Source organism: Leopardus geoffroyi, chromosome D2, assembly GCF_018350155.1.
Source record: "Leopardus geoffroyi isolate Oge1 chromosome D2, O.geoffroyi_Oge1_pat1.0, whole genome shotgun sequence".
Taxonomy (NCBI): domain Eukaryota; kingdom Metazoa; phylum Chordata; class Mammalia; order Carnivora; family Felidae; genus Leopardus; species Leopardus geoffroyi.
The window spans coordinates 65189385-65212382 of NC_059334.1; the positions used below are offsets into that span (position 1 = coordinate 65189385).

At 41.7% G+C, this 22998-nt stretch overlaps 1 protein-coding gene across 6 annotated transcripts in view; it reads right to left on the minus strand.

Annotated features, from left to right (window-relative positions):
* The window catches only part of SORCS1 (sortilin related VPS10 domain containing receptor 1), a 547844-nt gene that overhangs the window by 125501 nt on the left and 399345 nt on the right, over nucleotides 1-22998 (minus strand). For all 6 annotated transcript variants that reach the window (XM_045438838.1, XM_045438836.1, XM_045438837.1 and 3 more), the window contains exons 10-17: nucleotides 22653-22799; nucleotides 14488-14590; nucleotides 14143-14219; nucleotides 12070-12161; nucleotides 10683-10790; nucleotides 9093-9210; nucleotides 7123-7253; nucleotides 3873-3986 (exon numbers count right to left, since the gene is read on the minus strand). In XM_045438838.1, the coding sequence (XP_045294794.1) occupies nucleotides 3873-3986; nucleotides 7123-7253; nucleotides 9093-9210; nucleotides 10683-10790; nucleotides 12070-12161; nucleotides 14143-14219; nucleotides 14488-14590; nucleotides 22653-22799 (890 nt within the window). The remainder of the gene's footprint in view (nucleotides 1-3872; nucleotides 3987-7122; nucleotides 7254-9092; nucleotides 9211-10682; nucleotides 10791-12069; nucleotides 12162-14142; nucleotides 14220-14487; nucleotides 14591-22652; nucleotides 22800-22998) is intronic.

Below are 22998 nucleotides of genomic sequence, written 5' to 3' on the forward strand. Positions count from 1 at the left end.
GGGCATAGAGAGAGGGAGACACAGAATCGGAAACAGGCTCCAGGCTCTGAGCCATCAGCCCAGAGCCCGACGCGGGGCTCGAACTCACAGACCGCGAGATCGTGACCTGGCTGAAGTCGGACGCTTAACCGACTGCGCCACCCAGGCGCCCCAGGATCTTCTTGTTCTTAATGCAGAATGTACAGACAGCCAATATGCCAATCAGCAGGGTGACTATTCATACCCTTCCTCCTGACTGTAGCCCACAGGGCCCTGTGAGGGTGGTCACTCCTCCACCTGAGAGCACCTTGCTTTTGAGAGCAAGATGCTTATGGTACCAGCCGATGGCTGGCATTTATCACATCTCCTCTTTACACAAGCCCACTCACTGATATGGATGCTTTTCTGGAGAAAGTCTGCATGGAACAGAGGAAACTGGTAGATGTGGTAACTTTTTTTTTTTAATTTTTTTTTTAACCTTTATTTGTTTTTGAGACAGAGACAGAGCATGAATGGGGGAGGGGCAGGGAGAGAGGGAGACACAAAATCAAAAGCAGGCTCCAGGCTCTGAGCCATCAGCCCAGAGCCAGAAGCGGGGCTCGAACTCACAGACCGCGAGATTGTGACCTGAGCTGAAGTCGGACGCTTAACCAACTGAGCCACCCAGGCGCCCTGGTAGATGTGGTAACTTAACAAAAATCTTTTTGGGTCAGATGCTATCATGCAATACTCACGTGAACAAAGCTCTGAGAGAGCAGGTGAGTTGTAGGCAGTAATGTCTGTGATTCTGTGATTAATAAACACAACTGCATTGACTAATGTTTATATACCTGGACACTTACTGCTGAGTAACATTTTTAATTGAAATTTTAATTTTATAAGATATAGATGAAAAATACTATTGAACAGACTCTTTATTATGATTCAATCATCTCTGAGGTTTTCTTTGATAGGGGTCAGGGTTTATTTGAATTTTACATACTAACTTTACCAAAGAGAGGGTGCAACCTATTTAGGGATAGCCTAAAATGTGTGTGTGTGTGTGTGTGTGTGTGTGTGTGTGTGTGTGTGTATTCTCAATAACCTGAAGAGTGAGGGTCATCGCCTACACTTAGTCTTATTCCAGTGACTTGAATAGTGTTGAATAGTGTCTGGAACAATTTAGACCCTGTGTACTGGGACCTCCCCTCATCAATATCAAAGGGAAAATGATATAACTTCCTTGACTGAGTTAGTGAGAAAAAAATCAATTCTGAAATTAGCTTTAGGGGTTTCCAATGCCCTTTACAATGCCTAAACATGCTGGTACATGCACGTAATAAAACTCTTTTCTTGGGCGTTCCTTCACTGGTAAGTGTGGATATGTCAGCAGCCCTCTGCAGTTTTCCACGCTGTGCACACTGACGGCCTCACTGACCCCCTGCTGTAAAAATGTCATTTGTATTTTCCTCAGGTTTTATGCTATGCTTCGAATAAATCACAGCTTATCCCTGTTTTCCAAAGTTCTAGGAATCCTTAACATCAGAGATAAGAGTATCTGAGGGTACAAGTCCGTGTCGTTTCCTTTCTTTAAAAGAAATATGTATGCTGTTTTGGTAATTCTTGTTCTTAATTAAAACACGTTGTTACATGGGGCGCCTGGGTGGCGCAGTCGGTTAAGCGTCCGACTTCAGCCAGGTCACGATCTCGCGGTCCGTGAGTTCGAGCCCCGCGTCGGGCTCTGGGCTGATGGCTCAGAGCCTGGAGCCTGTTTCCGATTCTGTGTCTCCCTCTCTCTCTGCCCCTTCCCCGTTCATGCTCTGTCTCTCTCTGTCCCAAAAATAAATAAACGTCAAAAAAAAAAAAAAAAAAAAAACACGTTGTTACAATCTCAAATACGGAAGTGCTCAAATGGAAATGTGGAAGTCCTCACCTATGTACTGCAGCTGGCATGAGAGGAGAAGAGCAACTTTCCCGTGGATCTGGCCCTGCTGGTGAGGCATCCCTCTCCCTCTCTCTCCCTCCCTCCCTCTCTTTTTCACATTTTAAGATCAGGATATTCAAACATGCACAAGTGAGATGGAAGGGTGTAATGGATAGCCATGCCCTCCATTAACTCACTTTCAAAAAATTTCAATACCTATCTGTTTTTTAACATTTTATAACAAATTTGGGGATACCTGGGTGGCTCAGTGGGTTAAGCATCTGACTCTTGATTTCGGCTCAGGTCACGATCTCATGGTTTGTGAGATTGAGACCCGCTTCAGGCTCTGTGCTGACAGCGTGGAACCTGTTTGGGACTCTCTCTCTCTCTCTCTCTCTCTCTCGTATCTCTGCCCTTCCCTTGCTTGCACTGTTTCTATCTCTATCTCTCTCAAGATAAATAAAGTTAAAAAAAATGTCACACATCATATATCCTTAAAGCATAAGGTTTCTTTTTTCTAAGTCAAACCAAAATACCATTGTCACACCTAAATAAGTAACTATATTTAGTTAACACAATAAAAGTAATAAGAATATTTATATTTAGAAGTAATCTAATACCACCTTGATAGTTAATTTTATGCCTCAATTTGACTGGGCCATGGGGTGCTCAGATATTTGGTCAAATATTATTGTGGGTGTTTCTGTGAGGGCTGTTTTTGATGAGATTAACATTTTAAATAGTAGATAGAGTAAAGCAGGTTGCTCTCCCAATGTGGGGAGGCCTTGTCCAATCAGGTAAAGGCCTGAATAGAACAAAAAGGTTGACCTTTTCCTGAGTACGAGGGAATTCTTCCTGCCTGCCTTCAAACTGGAAATTGGCTTTTTTTTTTTTCTGCCTTCACATTCAGGCTGAAACACTGGCTTCTCCTGGGTTTTGAGCCTTCTGGCCTTTAGTAGCAGCTACACCATTGGCTTCCCTGTTCTCATGCCTTCAGACTTGGACTCAAACAAACCATCAGCTCTTGTCAGTGTCCAGCTTGCAAAGTCACCCTGCAGATCTTGGGGACTTAGACTTGCGATCCAATTCCTACACACACACACACACACACACACACACACACACACACGTACATATATGTACATGTATATACATGTGTGTATATATATATATATATATATATATATATATGTATATATATGTATGTAATTTCCTATTTGTTCTGTTTCTCTGTCCCTGATGAATATATCACCTTATCACCAGTCCATATTCAATTTCTCCAAATGGCTGAAAGATGTTTTTATACATAATGTTTGGAGTAGAATCCAAATAAGTTCTGTATACTATTTTTAAAGTCTATACACATCAACTACACTTGTGGAAAAGTCATGAAATATTTTCTTTTATGGTATTTCTTAAATGATATTGGATAAGCCCCACAACACAGAACATTAAACACAAACTTTTAGAATGTAATTCCAGATTTACAAAGATCAGGATGCATGCCTTAAATGTGTCAAGACTGGACACAGAAAGAAAAAGAAACACACTTCCACGAACAGCTTTATACTTGTGATAAGTCACTGAGCTTCTTTGTTCGCTCTATGTTCCACATTGATAAAACAGGAAGTGCACCTATGAAATATTTACTTGGCCTTCTTCACAGAGATGCAATGAGAGTAAAGGGTAGTTTCACAGAAATAGTTCTGAAATGAAGTATCATAAAATGAGGAAACTTATTATAATCATCATCATCTTCTCCATCCAAGGAACCCATTTTGTTTCTTTATTTGCAAGTGGGGTCTCATTCTCAGACAAAATTTGTACTATTCACACAAATCTGTGCCACATTACTAAGAGGACGAAAAACAAATAAATCGTGCTGTAAAGCAAAAGCCCTGGTCTTCAAGCAGGAGTAATTCTATACGTTTCACACAGGCTGAAAAACAGCAGAGGTTGACCTCTCAAGGTCATCACTTCAGAAACTCACCCGGTACTGTTGAGATAACTCTGTCCTAAGCTGCAATCCTTTGACAGAGAAGACGGATTGAACCAAAATGCTGGCAGACACTGACCATTGCTGTGTCGCTCATAACCGTAGTCACTGTGGGGGGAAGAGCCAAAAGAAACCTGTCAGTAGGTGGCAAAATTACTGAGAATGGTTTCATGGTAGTCCACAGCCAACTTCTACTTTAGCCAAGTGGTCAACAAACAAGAGTTCACCAAATCAATACCTTTCCAAAAATGGAAGTGTTTTTCCCCTGTGGAATATCTGTCAATTACCCAGGATAATGCCGGAAGAGATAACTTGAAAGCAACAGAGATGCTTGTGTAGAGATGAAGACTCAATGACCAATAGTTCCAATTAAACAGCTTTAAGCGGAGAGAGTAGATTATGTTCTCATTAGGAGAATACATAACACTGATGGTGGCTGGGCCCCAAGACAGCTACAAAGAAAAAACACACAGTGGTGGGAGCTCAACCTTCAGTGTCAACATCACTGACACAAACACAGCCACATGTGGTACTATTCTCATTACTGGTGATGTCTTTGGGGTGCTTTTCCAAGACATCTGGATCTACCAAGTAGAGCTGGGCCAGGTCTCTCTATGCACAAGCCATATGCTTCTAAGTCACAGCAGAAAAGGAAATGTCCTTCAGGAATGTCATGAGCATTTCTCTGAGGAAAATTTTGTCCTAGTCAGTTAGCATTGTCAGTGGAGACTGACGGCTTGAAAGCCTCTCTCTTGCTTGGCAAGAGTCAAAGATTTTTCTCCCAGCCTCCTCTCTTTCTTGGTTCCAGAGCCCTCTGTGTGGCCTGATATTCTTGGCTTCTGGAGGATGAACTTGGGCACAGAGATTGACAACAAATTGACCTCCACATGCACAGACAAATCACAGGCAGTCACCAGCAAGCATTAGTATGAATCGGCCCATCTGTGTGATGGAGGTGAGATGTTGGCACACAAGGGTCGGGAAGGGAGAAACAGGCTTAGCCATGGGGCCTGTCACCAGGTAGCTGGCACTTAGAATCCTGCACATATCAGCTGGATTTGGTGATGGTTCAACACAGCATGGAGAGGACTTCAGAAATGCTGCCTGCAGGATACCCGGTGTTCATTTCAGGGAATTATTTTACAAGTGCTGGGGATGGCAGGCAAGGTCATCTGTGGGAACGTCCAGGGGAGAGCCAAGCCGAGAGGGAACATTTAGTGACAACCACCTTTTATTACGCTATAGTCAAGTGGACTCATTGAGGCTTTGGCTACTGGTAGATACTCAACAAAGTCATGGTGAGTCTTCCAAAATATTTTTAGAAATCATGCAGTAACAAAACCCCCCTTTTTTGGACCAGAAAACCTTGCAATGGCCTCGTGGACCAGAAAACCTTGCAATGGCCTCGTTTATGATTCATTGACCACTTCTCAGAATACATTTCAGTTAGAGGTAGATTCCAGTCACAAATGAATATAAGAATTGGGCCAACACTGCAGGGGAGGCAGAGATAAGGGAAGGGCAAAGCCTAATTGCCTTCCTTACCCTGTGTTCCTTTTACTCTAGATTCGCTTAAAATGGAAGAAGAAAAACAACACATGACAATAACAAAAGACTCATTTACTGTGGAACCTTGTGGAAAAGACTGCCCCAAAACCAACACTTCCAGGAGACATCAGAGAATCAAGACATCTCATCTCATTTTTTCTCTTTGGTTTTCTACTAGAATACATTTGCTCTTCACAAAGGAATGACTATTTGGTAAGGCCAAAGCTAAATGACTAGGATAAAATGTCATCCTTTACAAATCCTCTTTGAATAGAGGGGATAAAGGAGAAACAGTTGGAAATAAGGATGGGATAAATGACTTTAAAATTCCATGGAAGTTTTCCTTATGAATGCATTTCAGGGTGTCAGTCCTGAAAGGTAGGGCAGGAAAAATATATTTTTATCATTGTAATAATGTTGCACTGGCTACAATGGAAGTTACAGCTGGGGAGGCCCCTGCAGAATTCCTTGTGAGCTCCAATGTAACTGAAGTTCTCTTGTCCTCTGGCTGAGCCCAAGAGATCTAGCACTGGCTCTTGGCTTGCCTTGTCTACCAAATGAGGGAAACAGCCTTGGGTTATTGGTCTGAGAGCTGGTGGCCAATATTGGCAGGCCTACACAGAACTATTCACTCAGAGGATGTTTCCAGAGGTCTACCATGAGAGAGGACTTCCATTTTCTAAGCTATATGATGTGTATGTGCACAGTATCTCAGCCCAGCACTGATATTTTGACGGTCAGATAAGTGATCTATGATTGCTACATAGATAGATATCCAATGTTAAAGGAATAACTTTGGTTCCTTATGCACGTCAAGTTTTAATCACTTAACATTGACATATATATTTGACAATTGTTTTCTCTAAACCGAAATATATAAATAAATTTAAGGAAAAAGGAAAAAAAAAGGAAGAAAGGAAAAAGGAACAGAACATGAGATGGATATGATGAAGGGAGTTACCACCTACTCATCCTTAATGACTTCCAACCTCATTTGAATGCCAACACTGACCTGGAACAAAGTAAGGGCATTGCTGACAACACAGGCTAGCTTTCTGCTTATCAAATGCTTCAGGAAGAATGCTATCGTGCTCAAATATCTCAGTACTTTTCTGGTTTATACTAGCTTAATCCTGGTAAAGGGAGAGGTCTCCCATACCACCACGTCCACAGAGCCATAGACTGCCAATGCCACTGAATCCTTGCCTTGAAATCAGTAAAGTCTTCTATAGCTTGCATACACAATCATCAGCTAACTAACCACTGACTGAAAACTCCCAGTGACAGCAAACTTACTTTGCTTTATAAGCTCATTGTTCCACTACTAGGAACCTAGATTCTAGGAAGTTTTTACCTTGAGCACAAATCTATCTGCTCTCTGAAAAGTCAACTTACTGTTTTCAGTGCTGTGGTCTGAAGCAACTCAAGGGGGGATCTGGTTTCCCTTTTTGTCCTGAGATCTAGCAAACATGTGGGGATAGCTACAAGACATCTTCTGAATCCTCTTTCAGTCCAAAGAAATTCCTAGTTTTTTCATATACACATGCACATAACCAATAAATGTTGTCCTCCAAAGGTCATTTCATAAGAATACGAGGTTTGTCGCTTAGCTCTGTATATGTCACTATTATTTCAAACCTCAGCTTTCATTAAGACTCACACAGATTTGATACACTGAGTATCAGCACAAGCTTACCAGTCAAAATCGGCCTCCGTGCAGACACAAGGTTCAGATTCCATAGCTCCTGCATATTTTCCTTGCATACACTTCCTCTCTGATTTTCGCTTCTTATATACCCTTTTTGCTCCCATGATGCATGCTTCCCCCTGTAAGGAGACAAGGATCTCACTCAGTTGGGCACATCACTTGGACCTTCCCTACTGCAATTCAGGACATTCAGAGAGATGTTCTCAAACCTTAGTGTAATGTGGACATGGGTCACCTACTTTGTACTAATGGCATTTTCTTTTTGATGTCGAGAACTCTGGTGTAGAATGCAACTATAAATGCAATCCTAAGAAGCAGTGAGGGTGTGTCAAAAACCATCCTTCACTCCTGATGCATTCAGCAAACCTTTACCTGGCGAGGTTTCAGGTCCAGTGCTATGAGGGACACACAGATAGCCAAGACTCAGCTTATAACAAATGTATTGCCAAGAAATCTCTGGTAATTAAGTTTAATTCTTCTGTAATAAAAGATTTATGCATTTGGTCACTTATGAGCATATGAAAGAAGGGTATTCCTAAGAAGTATAAAGATCCATTTTGTCCCAATTTATTATGCCTCTGCCCACACAGCTTTATGGCACTGATTTTATGTCCAACTACCAGAAAAGTGAGAGAAGTAAACTCAGTATTTCTCCACAAAATAAATAAAAGCTTTGAATAGCATAGTGATTGCACATCTCAAAAGGGAAAGTAACAGCAATGTACGTAATACTTTTATTATTGAGTCTGCGAAGAGTATATGATGCTAACTGATGCAGCCCTTACTGTCAAACACAGCTTTCTTTGTGTCTCAAGGACAGAAAAAAGTTTTGTCCAGGCTAGCATACACTGTGTTTCTTGAGCAAATTCACTTTAACTGGCTCCACGACACATCTATGTAAATATATTACTTTGACCCTTGAACAACCCAGGAGTGAGAGGTGCTGACCATCTCGCACAGTAAAAAATCCATATGTGACTTTTGACTCCCCCAAAACTTAATTATCAATAGCTTACTGTTGACTGAAAGCCTTACTGATTACATAAGTAGTTGAATAACACATCTTTTGTATGTTATGTGTATTACATGTGGTGTTCTTACAATAAAGTAAGCCAGAGAAAAGAAAATGTTATGAAAAAATCGTAAGAGAAAAATACACTTAAAGCATTGTACTGTATTTATTGAAAAAAAGTCTGCTTGTCAGTGGACCTGCACATTTCAAACCCCTGTTGTTCAAGGGTCAAGTGTACTTAGTCTAGGTTTGGGGAGACGATGGGTTCCTCCCTGAGTATGGCGGTGGCTGTGCAGTGAGAACCTCTGCCATGTCCTCAGAGAGACCTGTAGAATGACTTCCACCTTGGGAAATCAACAGAAAAATGCTTTTGGTCAAGCATTCTGATACGAGCTGATCAGGGGAGGGGCCAGAATGAAGGAAAGTTTCCTATTAATAATTCTGCCCCCTTGTACCAAGAGTACCTTTGAAGGAGGCAAGAGGCACTACCCAATCCCAGGGAATCACAGGGCAACAGGAGAGGATTTTACTGGCACTTCTCATGGCGCATGATTTTATTATTTTACATCTCTGCATTGCTAGATAAAACTGAAGATCCTTTTGTCACCCCTGCCCCTACCCTGCAACCATATGACATGCTCAGATAAATTATGTTTGGATCTGCATGCTGAGTTGGTATTTCATTTTGAGTTGTAAGTCTAAGCCAAGCACATTTGAATTTTATCTCATTATCTCCTAGGACAATAAAGAAAAAAAAGAAATTACTTCACCACAAGCTATAAATGTTGAGTTTGCTCACCACTGTGGAACACAAAACATGCAAGAAAGCGGTAGATGGGCACTGTAACCTAGAGAACCCCCTATTCCTACATTTTAATGGCCAGCTTTCCCCCAACATGACCCATGCCTTCCACCCAGGACTTAACCTCAGCTGTCCTCGTCCTACCTGGCTGTGCAGCTGCCAGGGTCGGTAGTCCTCCTCGGCACACCGTCTATCAAAAATGGACTTGTAGTCCACCTTGACCAGCTGCCATTCGGAGCGGTGGCTGAAGTGTCCAAACACTCTACAGAGTTCAAAATGATAAAAATAATCACAAGAGTAACAGGGCCCATAGCTAGCGTTTGCCGGGTGTTTGCTATGAACTTAGTATGATGCTAAACATGTTACATTGATCATATCAGTCAATCCTCAAAGCACATGTATGAGGAGGGTTACTATTATTGGCACCCTATCACATCTGAGTAATTTCAGGCTCAAGAGAGTATTGTTAATATGCAAAGAAACAACTAAGACCTGGCTGATTCAGAACACAGGGTGTCTGACTTAAAAACCCACTTCTGCGTATCGTACCACAAGAATGGTTGGTTGACAGAAAAGAAAAAATAAGAAAAACATTACAAATGCTGCATTCTATGTGGTCCAAGATTACACTTGTAGGTTCTCTTGCTAATATACCTGGTTCCCATGGTTTCCATGCTATTTTACCTTCCCACCAGTCCCTAGGGAATGTGGTCAATGGGGCCAACTAGTTAGAACTGCTTCCTACACTGTGCACTCCACTCTCCTTATTCAGAGAAATTCGGGTATATAATGAGGCATTTGAATCACCAACCATAGATATCCGCGGATAAAAGCCACAAAGTAGCCTTTTCAGTCAGTGTTTTTTCATCCGAGTTTTGCAAATATGAAAACTGAATAAAGATAAATTATGGAACAAATTGCTAATCGAGCTATGTATACCAGGGGCAAAGGGTAGCTATTAGGCATATTAAATTTATGTTGATCTTTTCTATCATTAAAAAAGGGGAAGAAAAAAATTAGAAAATGTACCAACTATTCACTATGATTTTTGATCACAAGGTCAACTACTTTAAAACCTTCTCTCTGTTTTCCACGTCTAACTTTCCAGGGGAAGAAAAAAAACTCAGCGTTTCATATTTCAAATTCAAAGCTCATGTTTTGAAACCCTTAAGCAGGCAACTCATTAATCAAGTCTTTCACAAATTAATGATCGTCACTTTCCAGACAAGAATGAGTGCAAATGCAATTTCACAAGAACAGATTGTTCTCACAGTTTTCCTAATACGCCTCACAATTGGGTTAGGTAAAGAGCCAGGGAAAAATAAAATCCTTTGTGGGGTTTTGATCAAGCTCTGCGTTCTGCCTTAAAGTGAAATCATTCTATATGCCTGTGATTTTCTATATATTGACTTTATTATTAAAGTTTTAAATTTATAGTTTTATTTTCTGTTGAAATAATAATTTCTAATTTCCCTAAACCCATTCAGCATAGGAAAAAATAGACTGTGCCCTTGTGCTGCCAGCCCTCAGAATGGGTCTCCTAATTAGTAAAGAGCCAAGAAATTCGCCACGCCCACATTTTTCTTTCCCCTTTGCAGAGGAATCATGAAGTCAGGTGTACTGACCTTGCTAGCAATTTCAAATATAAGAGTAGCAAAATGAATAGGCTTTGCTAAAAACAACATATTTCTGGATTTCTATTAAGACTAGAGGACATCATAGTTTTCCACTTACGTCATGATTAGAGTCTCTTCCCCAGGCTCGCCCAAAACCCCATCCACAAAGAGTGGAATGGATGTGAAACTGTATTTGCTCCAAGATCTCCCTTCATCAAAACTCAACCTAATGAAAGAAAAAAATAACAGGCATCAGATCTCAAAAGAAAAAAAAATCCTTTCAGAGGAAAAATACTATCAGCCAGGGAAGAATACATTTTAAAAGTACTGGGGACACTGTCAAAGTGAGCCTTTTATGTGAATACGTACTCTTAATTACATCAGAAGGTAGAAATACAGTTAGCCAAGCGATTCGGGACCCAGATGTATTATAACAGCCATAAGGGGAGAGCTGCATGAAATCGGAATGATAATAAGTCTTTGATAGAATTTTTTTTTAATTTGGATATTTTATTAGATCTTAGATCTCAATGTGACTCTCTCCAAAACCTCAGGGCAATCTAGGAGCAAGTCTTACTGGTGATTCTGAAGAGCAATGGCCTTGTAAGACCTACTTAGATGGACTTGAACCAGCTGCCTCCAAGAGATCAAACCCTTGGTGGCTTCTCTCTTAACACTGTTTTGCATCCTGGCTGACTCCTTGAGTGAATGGGTACAGGACTGGCTCTTGCGAGTAAGAGAAGTCTGCAACTCTGAAGGTCACCCAGGATGTTTCCTTTGTTCTGTGTTTCCCTGCAGATGCCTTCCCCCACGCTAAGCCTCCATTTCTCTTATTTCCACAGTTTTCTCTTCAGTCTCCTAAGTAACTCACACCAGGCGGAAAATCAGGCTTTTGGTTTTGAACAAGCTTGCGCTGTGGAGAGAGCCCTTTTCAAAAACAGAGATGAAGGAGTCTACTAGAAACCATTCTGGAAGTTAGGCCTTAAATGTCCATCTGGGCAAGACCTACCGGTAGAGGTGCAGACTGGTAACCTCCTTTCCTCAATAGAATCAGGGGGAAATGAGATAGGGACAGATTTGCCCTGAACTGCTGATCTCTGTGCAGAACACACATAACGGACACACGTTAAGCCTCTCTTGACTTCTACCTATTTTACCTGACACACCACTGTACCCACAAGTGTGCTCAAAGAGTAAGGTACTGGGGAGGGCACTGTCATATTTGAAAACCATAATGCAGCTCTTCTCTCAGGGGTAGAATCTCGGTCTTTCTCAATATCCTTCCCTCCAGCCCTACCCCCACCTCCTTCCCTCCTTCTGTCTCCTTTCCTCCTCTTGTGAAACCGTTGGCGATGCCTTATTTTAATAGCGCAAAGGCATAAATGCTGTTCTAGTAGACTTTGACATTTTATTGCAAACACCGTCACCAACTGATAGCCTGACTCCTCAACTGGTCTTAGCAGTATGGAACCATCGGGTGCATGACTCATGATCAGTGCCGTTACCAGAGATGTCGAATCGGGAGAGACGTGTGCTTCATAGCAACCAGGACTCCACCTTGATCCAGATACAAAACGCTATGCTCTTCTTCAAAGATCTGCAAGAGGAAAACATCCACATGGACACACACCCAGAGTTCAGAGAATTAGCCTTCATATGAGGAGGAAAAGTCCTTCCCATGATACACCAAGGTGTCCTCACCTCTTTGGAAAGACACTTATAAATAATGCTTCCCAAGGTGGGCTGCGTATACCAATGGCACTGCACAAAATGATTTTAGCTGTGCCACAAATGAACCCGAAAAATTAATAGTTATGTATTCATGCTTCTATTCCCATATTTTTATGGCAAGTTCTGTTGATTCCCACTTAGGACCCACTTCTCAGAATGCAGGGTAACCATCATATTGTGTAACATCTTTGGATGGAAGAAGCCTTAGAGATACTTTACCCCAGCATTCTCGTTTCTACAGATGAGAAAACTAAGGTTTAGAGAGATGTGGTGACTTACCCAAGACCATCTGTGTAGTAATTCACGGGTCCGAGACCTGCGGAGTTATAGGGCCCTTTCCAGATGTAATTATTTCAAGTTTTCCAAGTATTTCAGAGGAAAGCTGTTCTGGTTCAATTCATAGATTCTCTAGCAAGCCATATAGGAGTTCTGATCCAAATGGAATCATCTTTGGGTACACGCGTCATTTAGGTTTTTCTCCAAAAGTGGAGAAACCAATTTGAAGTCAAATGGAGATGGGCTACAAACAAGTTTCGTGTCCTCACTATATGAGATATGCGCTGTTTTTTCATAATTGCTTTGTTGGTGTCACCTTGTCTGCAGTTACACTACAGACATGATTGTTTTTCCCTTTGTTTATTTCTTATATCTAAGACGTACCCCAGGATTACAGACGTAAAAAGTCCTTTTCTTTGTTTGGGGTGTTGGCAGAAACAAAATGGGATCCTGGCTTTCGAGCTATTCTCCAGAGGAAGCTTAATAGTCCATGTTCCTACATACCTCCAAGATCACTAGCCCTGGGGATTCTTTTTATTTTTTTTCATTTTGTTAATGTTTATTTATTTTTGACAGAGAGAGACAAAGCATGAGTGGGGGAGGGGCAGAGACAGGGGGAGACACAGAATCTGAAGCAGGCTCCAGCAATAGCCCTGGGGATTCTTAAGCAAACATCTTCCTGCCTTGCTCTCCTCAAACCATGTGAATCATACAGAGGGTCCATAAGGGGTCAGAAGCTAGGAAATGGTAACTTGGACTATAACATGGGCATCTCTATCTAAAACATAAAGCAGGGAGTTCTCACTTCTGTGTGATCACCTGTGCATTAGATTTCAATTTACGGGGCTAGTTACTGTATGATAATTAAACATCAGTAGGTTATTAAAACATATTTATTGAAGTGTAACAACCGTGCATTAGGCACATATCTTGTTATGATTGCTAAATCTCATTAAATGCCTGTTTTATAAGCTATGGGTATCTAATTTTCATTTAGAAGAAAGAGAGGAAGCATTTAAGCTAAACATGTTGGTTTACAGTGATTCCATTTCTACTTTTCCTAACATATGCACCCTGATGGTTATGACTCTGTCTTCTGCACATAACATATAGACATTTCAGAACACCACCTGGGTAATGGCTATTTCAGAATCATTGCTTTCCTCTATATTCTGACTCTGAGGCAAGGGGAATTTATGGGGGCAGCTCAGTGCTGGGTATACAATCTACCCTCCAGCGTCCATGTTCCCACTATGATAAACTCTTTAGGATCCTGGTTTCCTTTTATGGAAAAAAATTCTGTCAGATCCGATTTGGTTTCATTGTCACTTATAAGCTTTCTTACATAGAGACTCGGAAAAAGGGTCATTTTTACTGAATGACAAAACAAACAAACAAATTGCACAAATATTTGCTAAACTTTAAGACTCTTATAAAACAAAACAGGAAAATAAACACATTGACAAGCTTTAGGATTTATGTACAGCTGAATGAGTTCTCAGAATTTAACCCAGTTGAACAATTTTTATGTCATTTAAACTGCAGCAACTTGACCCAGGATACTTTCTCACCTGCCTCCAGGTGTTCCCTGCATCTGAAGAGACAAACATGCTGATGTCGCTGTCTGACAATTCGGAACCTATGTTACCTAGAAAGAGCACATCATCAGTAGTGAAAGGAGCTTTTCACAAAAGCTAACAATGGGCTGTAATGGCCATTTCCACTGCTCGAGATGGACTTACACTGTAAACACTATATCTGAGCAGGGTTTTTCTGCAGAGTTGCTTCGGGGTCAATGGCTTTAGGTTGACTTTCAAAATATCTTTTTGCTTACTCATGAAGTTTCCAGCACAGATATCTAGCTTCTGAAAATAAATGCAATCTTCCACAGCAAGCCAACCAGGCAAGCTTCTTACCTGAAGCCACTATGATGCTGGGGGCTGTGTCTCTGCTGGCGATGATCCCTGAGGTGTAGGGGTTCTCAGAGACCTTCAGGTGAAGGTGCAGTGAGCAGTAGGGCTGTGAAGAGGAGAAGTGAGTGTCATGAAAGCACATGATCAAAAAGGTCATCTAAAGTCCAGTTTCAGGGCATCCATCCATCCCATTCATCCATCCATCTATGCACACACCTTTCATTCCACAGATACCTGGGGTCCACTAAGTATAAGACAGCTGCCAAATTGGTGAAGGTGGGGGCCCCTTTGATTTAGGCCTATTCTACTGCCTTGATTGCCATTTGGTCATTCAAGAAATATTTCAGTACTCTATCTGAAAAACACGAGATGTAGCTTATGAAAGACTTACACTGACTAAATTTTGGTCTTTGCCATTATGAGATATATAGCTTAAGATCTTTCTATTGGTTACCATAAAGAGAGACTATTTTAACAGTCATAAGATCAATACAGACGGAATATGAAGTTCGAGAGGCTGACACAACTATGTTCAACGCTGGATCAGAAAAAGGCTTTGGGGAGAAAATGGTGCCTGAGGCAATGATGTGTAGAATATGAACAGCAGGTGAGATGTTCAGGAGGATGAAGGATAGTTCAGGCCTAAGTAATATCAATAACAAAGAAAAGAAGCAGAATGAGTTTAGCTATAATACAGTAGGCAGCCAGGTTACAGTGAGGAGGAAAGATGGATATGAAGTCTGAAAAGAAGGTTTGGTCAGACTGGGAGGGCTCTGAAGAAGTCAGATGGCACCTCCCAGCCACCCTCCATGGGAGAACTTGGTCTCTGTTGTACAGAAGAAGCTGCGTGTGAAACTGTCCTAACATCTATCAGATGACTGACATAGTATCCATGTCAGGGAATTATCAGGATCAGTATTATTCAATATAAAAGTCATACCTGTAGACAAAATGTACTGGTAATAACAATTCAAATGAAAATTTAAGGGACTTGATGTCTGTGTGTAACAATCTCGATCAAATTCTCTGATGAAGCTATCAACAGTTTTCAAATACAGGATAATAAATCTTACACGAATTTCATTTAAAATAGTTCTGGTACTGAGTTGTCAAAAACTACAAGTTTGTGTCTGAACCCACATCTCTTTTCATCTCTCAAAAAGATTATTTTCTAATCTTATCGACTTGAGTTTTTGGAATCACCAATGTATCTCTGTTATTACTTTCATTCTGCTCCGTAAGTCTCAGCCAGCAGATATTCAGAAAGCTACAGAGATACAGTGATTAAATTTATATAGGATAGAGTAAATGACAAACAAATGAATCTCAGGAAGAAACGCAGCCCAAATACTGGTGAAATAAAACCGTGGGTCACAACTGGGCCTTCCTCACGGCCAACACAGAAGGTAAACTCTCAAGGGAGAAAGATAGTAATAAAGACCAGTTTTGCATGGAGATTTCATAGAAAGTTTTCACAAAAGGAATTTTTACTTTATAATGTTCCGTAAGAGGAAGGAGGGCTTCCCTTATAAAAAGAATCAGTGGCACGAGGTGGGGCGGGGCGGGGGGGGGGGCGCCTGGGTGTCTCAGTCAGTTAAGTGTCCGACTTTGGCTCATCTTATAGTTTGTGAGTTTGAGCCTCACATGGGGCTCTATGCTGACAGCTCAGAGCCTGGAGCTTGCTTCGGAATCTGTGTCTCCTTCTCTCTCTGCCCCTCTCCTGCTTGTGCTCTTTCTCTCCCTCTCTCTCAAAAATAAATAAATATGAAAAAAAAATTTAAAAATACAAATAAAAAGAATCAGTGGGAACAAAATGCTTGGCTTCCTTTTGCCCAAGAGGAAGACCAGGACGGGTACTGCTACATGTTCCACAAGTTCCAGGACAGTGTTGCGTTGCACTCAGATAGATGCTAAGACAGGATAAAGAAGAGATATCAAATCATTTTTCCATGAAAGTTTTCTTGACAAGGACAGCCTATCAGGTTCCCCTCCTTCTCTGATTTACAGCTGTTTACTTGACCACTTGCAATCTTGTCTTATCTGTCTGAGGTACCTACAGTTTTATCTCCCTAAGAGATAAACTCAACAAATAAGAAACCACCTCCCTAAGAGAGAAACTCTACAAACAAAGAGAAAACTTTAAGTGCTACTTTGAGTCTTCTGTGGAACCCAGCACAGAATCTAAAAAAGGCAGTCAATAAATGCTCAAAACATGAAGCAATGCTTTACGTTAGGACTTGAAAGACCTTTTGAAAACAGGTCTAGGAACAATTCCTAGGAATTGACCTAGGAACAATTCCTAGGAATTGACCTAGGAACAATGCCAGAAGTATCTTGGGTTTATTTATAAACCACATAATCAGATTAATGTGACTATCGCCATGGCATTCCAAGACATGCTTAACTCTTAGGGGATTAGCCTAGTCCCATGGGCTTTATGGAGGGACTTTTGTGTCCCCCACAGAGGGAACATCCCTGGCTAAGGGAGCACCTGGTTTGCAATCTTGAACCAGATGCTTGCCACCTACTTCACCACCCAACAGTCTAGAAGATTGTGATGCTCCCTCTCCACCCGGCCTGATCAAGGATTATTTGATATCTGGTCCTGGCTGTTCCAAAGAATAGAGGGTATTCTGGCTTGGTCACCTCAGCACTGCTCTGTTGCTATGGCTTTCAGAGCCCCGAGATAAATTAATTTGAGAAGAAAAGACACCAGTTCAGGCGGTAGCAGCAACGTTAGACGTGCTCTCTCTGGTGCACTGTTTCCTCCACTCTCACATTTGCAGTCCTGGATTGCCCCCAGCTGGTGTGAGGAGAATATTCTGTGGCTTTTCTTTTTTCCTTCTTCCGTTTGTGCAAGGAAGTTATAGAGCCTACATCCATGCTCAAAGAAAAACAATGTTAAGTGGTTTATCTTTACTTTTTTAAGTTGAACTTTTCTACCTGACCAGCTTTGAACATCTGTCAAAGTCAAATCACCAAAACTTAATAGAGAGGTTTATTATAATGCCACTGCCAATTCCTGCAGGACACAGGACAGGGCTCGCTAACTGTTATGCACATTTTGCCCAGGCAGGGGCACTTTGTCTACCTCTCCCTTCCTTCCTTCTTTCCAGCCTTCTTCCTTCTTTTCTCCCATTACCTACCATGTCAGAAACACCGGAGTATCTTTGCAGAGTTATCTCCAATTCGGAAGAGTCAAAGTACAGTTTGTCACAAAGGCATCTATTTTCCTTATCTTTCCACATTAAGAAAATACAGAACTGTACCTTGAAACCACCAAGGCCTAGCAGCTGACTTACAGACAATGAAGGGTGCAACATACATGTTTGGAAACCATCCTTTGTGTATTTACTCACACACAGTCACAGGGCATGGCATATCGTCAACTGGTCAATACTAGGAGCAACTAGATCTCTCGTCTTTAATCTCTTCAGGAACAGGTTCAGATTTTGAGCATCTGAGGCAAGTTAAGGACTCTATCCCAAGGAAAATTACACAAAGGCATATGCACACAGAGTTTAATGTTCAATTTTAGGGAATTCACAGACTCCTGAAGCCCATTGTGGACCTCTAGCTCCAAGTTACCTTTCTCTTGTCTTATTCTTACATTTCTTATTTTAACCAACAAAATCCTTTGGCCATTGTAAGTGTTCAATAAATGTCTGTTGGATTTAACCGATCCATTAACCAGCTACTGTCTTCTGAGCATTGTGGTTGACCAATGGAAAATTACTAAATGACAGGAGATATGCCCCCCACCACGAATTAAATCAACTAAAAAACTGTGAGATTATTTAAGAGTCAACCAGCATCTCATTTCACCTCCTCTTTTCCCCATCCTCTGCACTGACAGCCTTTGGGTCTCATCTTCATGGTACCTTTATCCCTAGGGCCCCTAATCTGAGTATCGTACTGAAAAGCCAAATCAGACCTTTTATCAATAAGGCAGCAGCTAAGGTCTTAAACAGTATCCTCCAAATCCACGCCTGAACTCACACATTTGTGCTATTTATGACCCTGAACTGGAGCTAGAAATCCATTAGATTCTTAGTAAAGAGTCAACAGCCTGGGAGAGAGAGGGCTCTGCACCAACAGGCTGACTCTGGGGGCATTGAGCTGCAGTCCAATCCAGTACAGCGTGGGGAGTCACAGCCAGTGCAAAGGAGCAGAAAGCAGAGTCAAGAATCTCCTGGGGGTAGCTGGCTGCTTAGCTCCACTAGAGAACTGTCAACTGAATCCATAAAGAAGTCACAGCCTCTCTCTACAGAACACTCTGCTTTCCCTAGGGACCCAGGATTTGTCACAGGCTCAGCTCACATCTCGCCTCTTGGGAACCCCATTCTGAGGCTTTGGTGGCAGGTGGACCATGACCTGTAATACCCCATCTAAGTGTACAATGCACTCTTCAGAGAAAAGAAATCCTAGCTGAGCCCTCCAGGCAATCAGTCTAAAAGTCCCAAAAATACAGCCCCAAATTACTCTGGATGTCTTATTTCTGCAGAATACATTTTACCAGGAACATTCCGTTTGGGGCTGTAATTCTGAACCTGTTCCACTCCACATTTGTAACAGCCCTGCTGGAAAATCTCCTTTCTAATCACTAGGCTGTGCTTTTGGTGACACTGTCACTTTCCAAGTACTCACAATCTAAAATCACTTTTTATCTCCTCTCTGCCACCAGCTCCCAAGCATAAAGAAGGTTCTTAACAGTCTGGGTCTCCTGTAGCTCAAAGATTTTCTTTTCTATTTTGTGCTTTTGGCAGATTTTTATAAGTGATTTTGGTCCCTGCTCCTCACTCCCTTTGCCATTGCCTTTCCTCAGCGTGTTTTCTAAAACTCAGATTGAAACTACATCAGAGAGTTAATGAGGGAGGCAGGCCAAAGACTCCTGGGTGCCATACATTTAGAGCCCATTAATTCATCTCTCCTGATCTTAATGAGCCTACTGATTTTCTTAACTGTGAGGTCAACCTAGGCCTCTTAGTTTCAGGGATGGATATTAGGAATCCCTCTGTGTGGCTGTCAGTGGCAAGGGAAAGTTTCCACTCAAGTTGAAATGTGAAACTCAACCAACACCTGTCAGTGGAACATCGACTTCAGACAAACAACACCCATAACAACACATGTTGAACACCTACCACGTGGCAGGTAAGATTCTTGAGCTTATTCTTTGGAGTGGCCAAAAGACAGCTCAGTTCCTATACTCGAGCTCATATTTGAGCAGGGGAAGGTAGGCAAGACAGTCAACAAACATATGTGCTAATTTCAGAGAACGAGAAGGATCATGGATAAAAAAGAGTTGAGTCAACTCTTAGAGAAAACTTAAGAAGCCTCTTAGATTAAGGTAATCCGGCAAGGATCTGAATGCCAAGAAAAAGCCAGACGAGGGAAAAGGCATTTTAAGAGAAATAATGGTGAATGCAGCAGAGCCTAAGACATAAATGAGCAGAGTGAGTTAAAGGTATGCAAAAAAGTGCTGTCCTCCCCCACAATGGACTATGTAGAGAAGGAGAGAGAGAGGCAGGAGAACAAGCAGAAGAAGAAAACAGGGGCCAGACCATACGAGACTTGGCAGGCCATGGTAATGTACTTGAACTTTATTCTACCTGAATTAGAAAGTTATTAGAAACCTTAAGAACAAGATCCGAATTTTTAAAGCTCAAGTTGATCTCACTGACATAAAATTTGAGAAAAGAGAAATCTAATCTATAGTAAATGAAAGCAGATTTGTGATTGCCTAGGACCGGGGGCATGAAAACTCACTGAAAAGGGACACAAAGGAAGTTTTGAGTGATGAAAATATTCTATCTTGACTGTGGTAGTGGTTACATAGGTCCATAACATTTGTCAACATTCGTCAAACTATACTCTGAAAGTGGGTATTTTCTTTTTATTTTTTTTATTTTTTTTAACATTTATTTATTTTTGAGACAGAGATACAGAGCATGAACAGGGGAGGGGCAGAGAGAGAGGGAGACACAGAATCTAAAACAGGCTCCAGGCTCTGAGCTGTCAGCACAGAGCCCGACGCGGGGCTCGAACTCACGGACCGTGAGATCATGACCTGAGCCGAAGTCGGACGCTTAACCGACCAAGCCACCCAGGCGCCCCGAAAGCGGATATTTTCTATGTATGTTTTACCTCAGTAAAGTTGGATTGAAAAAGAAAAGATCGTGCTGGTTGCGGTGTGGAGAAGAGATTGCCAGGTAGAGACGGGAGGACCAGTTAGGAGCCTCTCATTCCAGGGCAGGTGAGAAATGATGGCAGCTTAGATTGGAACAGTCCCAGTAGAGATGGGTAAACAAGTTGATACTGCGTTTATATTTTGGAGGCATGGCAATAAGACTTCCTAAAACTGGACTGAAGTTGTAACAGGGGGCCCTTCACTAAGTGCTTTGTGTCAGAGGCATTTCCACCCATGCATTTATGATGCCAGAGTGGTCACAGGCAAGCCTCGTCAGGTGATATGGTTAATTCGCTCTCATGGGCATTTTATCTCCAAAATGCACGGTGGGATGGAGGGCCATGTTGAAGCACTGGTGCATCTCATGCTTCTTTGGCTAAATACCACAATGCCCCGACTTGGAAGGTGGCTCTGGTTTTTTAAAAAGCTACTGGACAATGAATACCCTGTATACAGTGGGTATTCAATAAATAACTGTTACATTTACTTACTGTCACTGGCTTTGTGCACTTACTACCCCCCCCCCCCCCCCCCCCGTAAGTTGCCGGTAATAAGGATGGTCGCTGAGTGGGAGGCTGAATTTTAACCCGCTTTCCTGATACACAGTGACAACTGTGATATCCTTTGCAACTAATAAGGTCAAGCTATGGCTGCTGGCATCTTCTCAAGTACAAGGGTGACCCGCCTACAGCTATATGAGATGAACCTGCAAAGTGACTGTTCAGACTTCCTGGGACAAAGCAAGCTGAGTGTGGATAACATCAAAGTGAGAATTGTATGAAGACTGCAAACACTGATATGTGCATATGTGTGTGTGTGTGTGTATACAAAACTTTCTTACTAAAACTAAGAAGTCTCCCCTCTAGGTTTACATACTGATCTCTCCTTTTTATAAATTGTTTCACAGAAATTAGCACTAAACTATACTTTGTTTTGCAATTAATCTCATCCTCCCTTCCTTCTGCATTCACTCAGTATCTATCCATGTATCAAGCACAGGGCAGCCCCAAAACCACTATGAAGAGTGAGATGTGTCCCTCTACTCTCTCATTTATTAATCGAGTGTCTTTCAAGTGGACTGCAAACTCCCTGAAGGCAAGACTCAGCTCTGATCCTTCTCTTGGACACCTTCATATAATCAAATATAGAAATAAATTCATGCGGATCTATCTACACAGTGTCAAATGTTAGGCAACTAAAATAAAGCTTTACTTCAAAGCAGGGTACAGTAAACTTTCTTTTTTTCTTAAGGGCCAGATAGTAAATACTATAGGCTTTATGGACCACATAGTCCCTGACACAACTATTCAATTCTGTCATTTAGAGCAAAACCAGCCAGAGTCAATTTATAAATAAACATGACTGTGTCCCAGTAAAACTTTATTTAGAAAAACAATTGGTGGGCCATATTTGCCCCACAGGCCATGGTTTACCAATCCCAGCTATACAGAATGAGACATAGATGAATGGAACACATTACAAAGGGTACAAGTGAGGGTTTAAATCAGTGGTTCTTACCCCTTGTTTGAGGCATAAACTCCTCTGAAAATATGATTAAACATCTCTGTTGGAAAATACACCTATACATTCTGCTGTCAGTTCATCAATTTTGCAGCTGAATTTATGCATCATTGGATATGTAACAAATCATTCATGCAAAAGTAAGGGTGTATCTCCCCACCACAGATGGAAAGGATCACATTCTCCCTTAAACTACAATTTGAGGTCCTCATCAGAACCTGGTCACAACTCAAAATCCTTGAAATGAGCAAGGAACTTACTCAAGTCCTCTTATCTCTTTGGCTTATCACACAAGGCAGCATAGCGCCCCTTTTCTACATACTCTGCCTTCATTCCCAGCCCTGTCCCCTTTTGTTCACCAGTTAAGCAACAAGCCCTGGAACGATCTTCATCTGCTTATTTAATATCCAGTTCCAGCCCTTCACTGTGCGGAACAGTCCTCTCCAATGTGAACACTCACCAGTAAGCAGTGCACGGGGTCCCCCCTTAGATCTGTGTCAGGCGCCTGCAGCAAACGCCAGTCTCGGCCTTTGTTATACGTGATGAAAGTCTTCACTTGGTTGTCAATCTTCTTGTTAGCCAAGAACATTCCCTTTATCCCTGCTACCTGGGAAAAATTGACATGGCTGAAAAATACATCAATTTGAGATGGGATATATTTATTTACTTTACAAAAAAAAAGCAGATTGTCCAATTCAGCTGTGAGCACTTGTGGAGGAAGGAGAGGGTGGGGATAGTGGAGAGGTGGTAATCCTCAAGCAGAATGATTCCCTGAACTGTGGGACACACGGCAATAGGTCTATGCC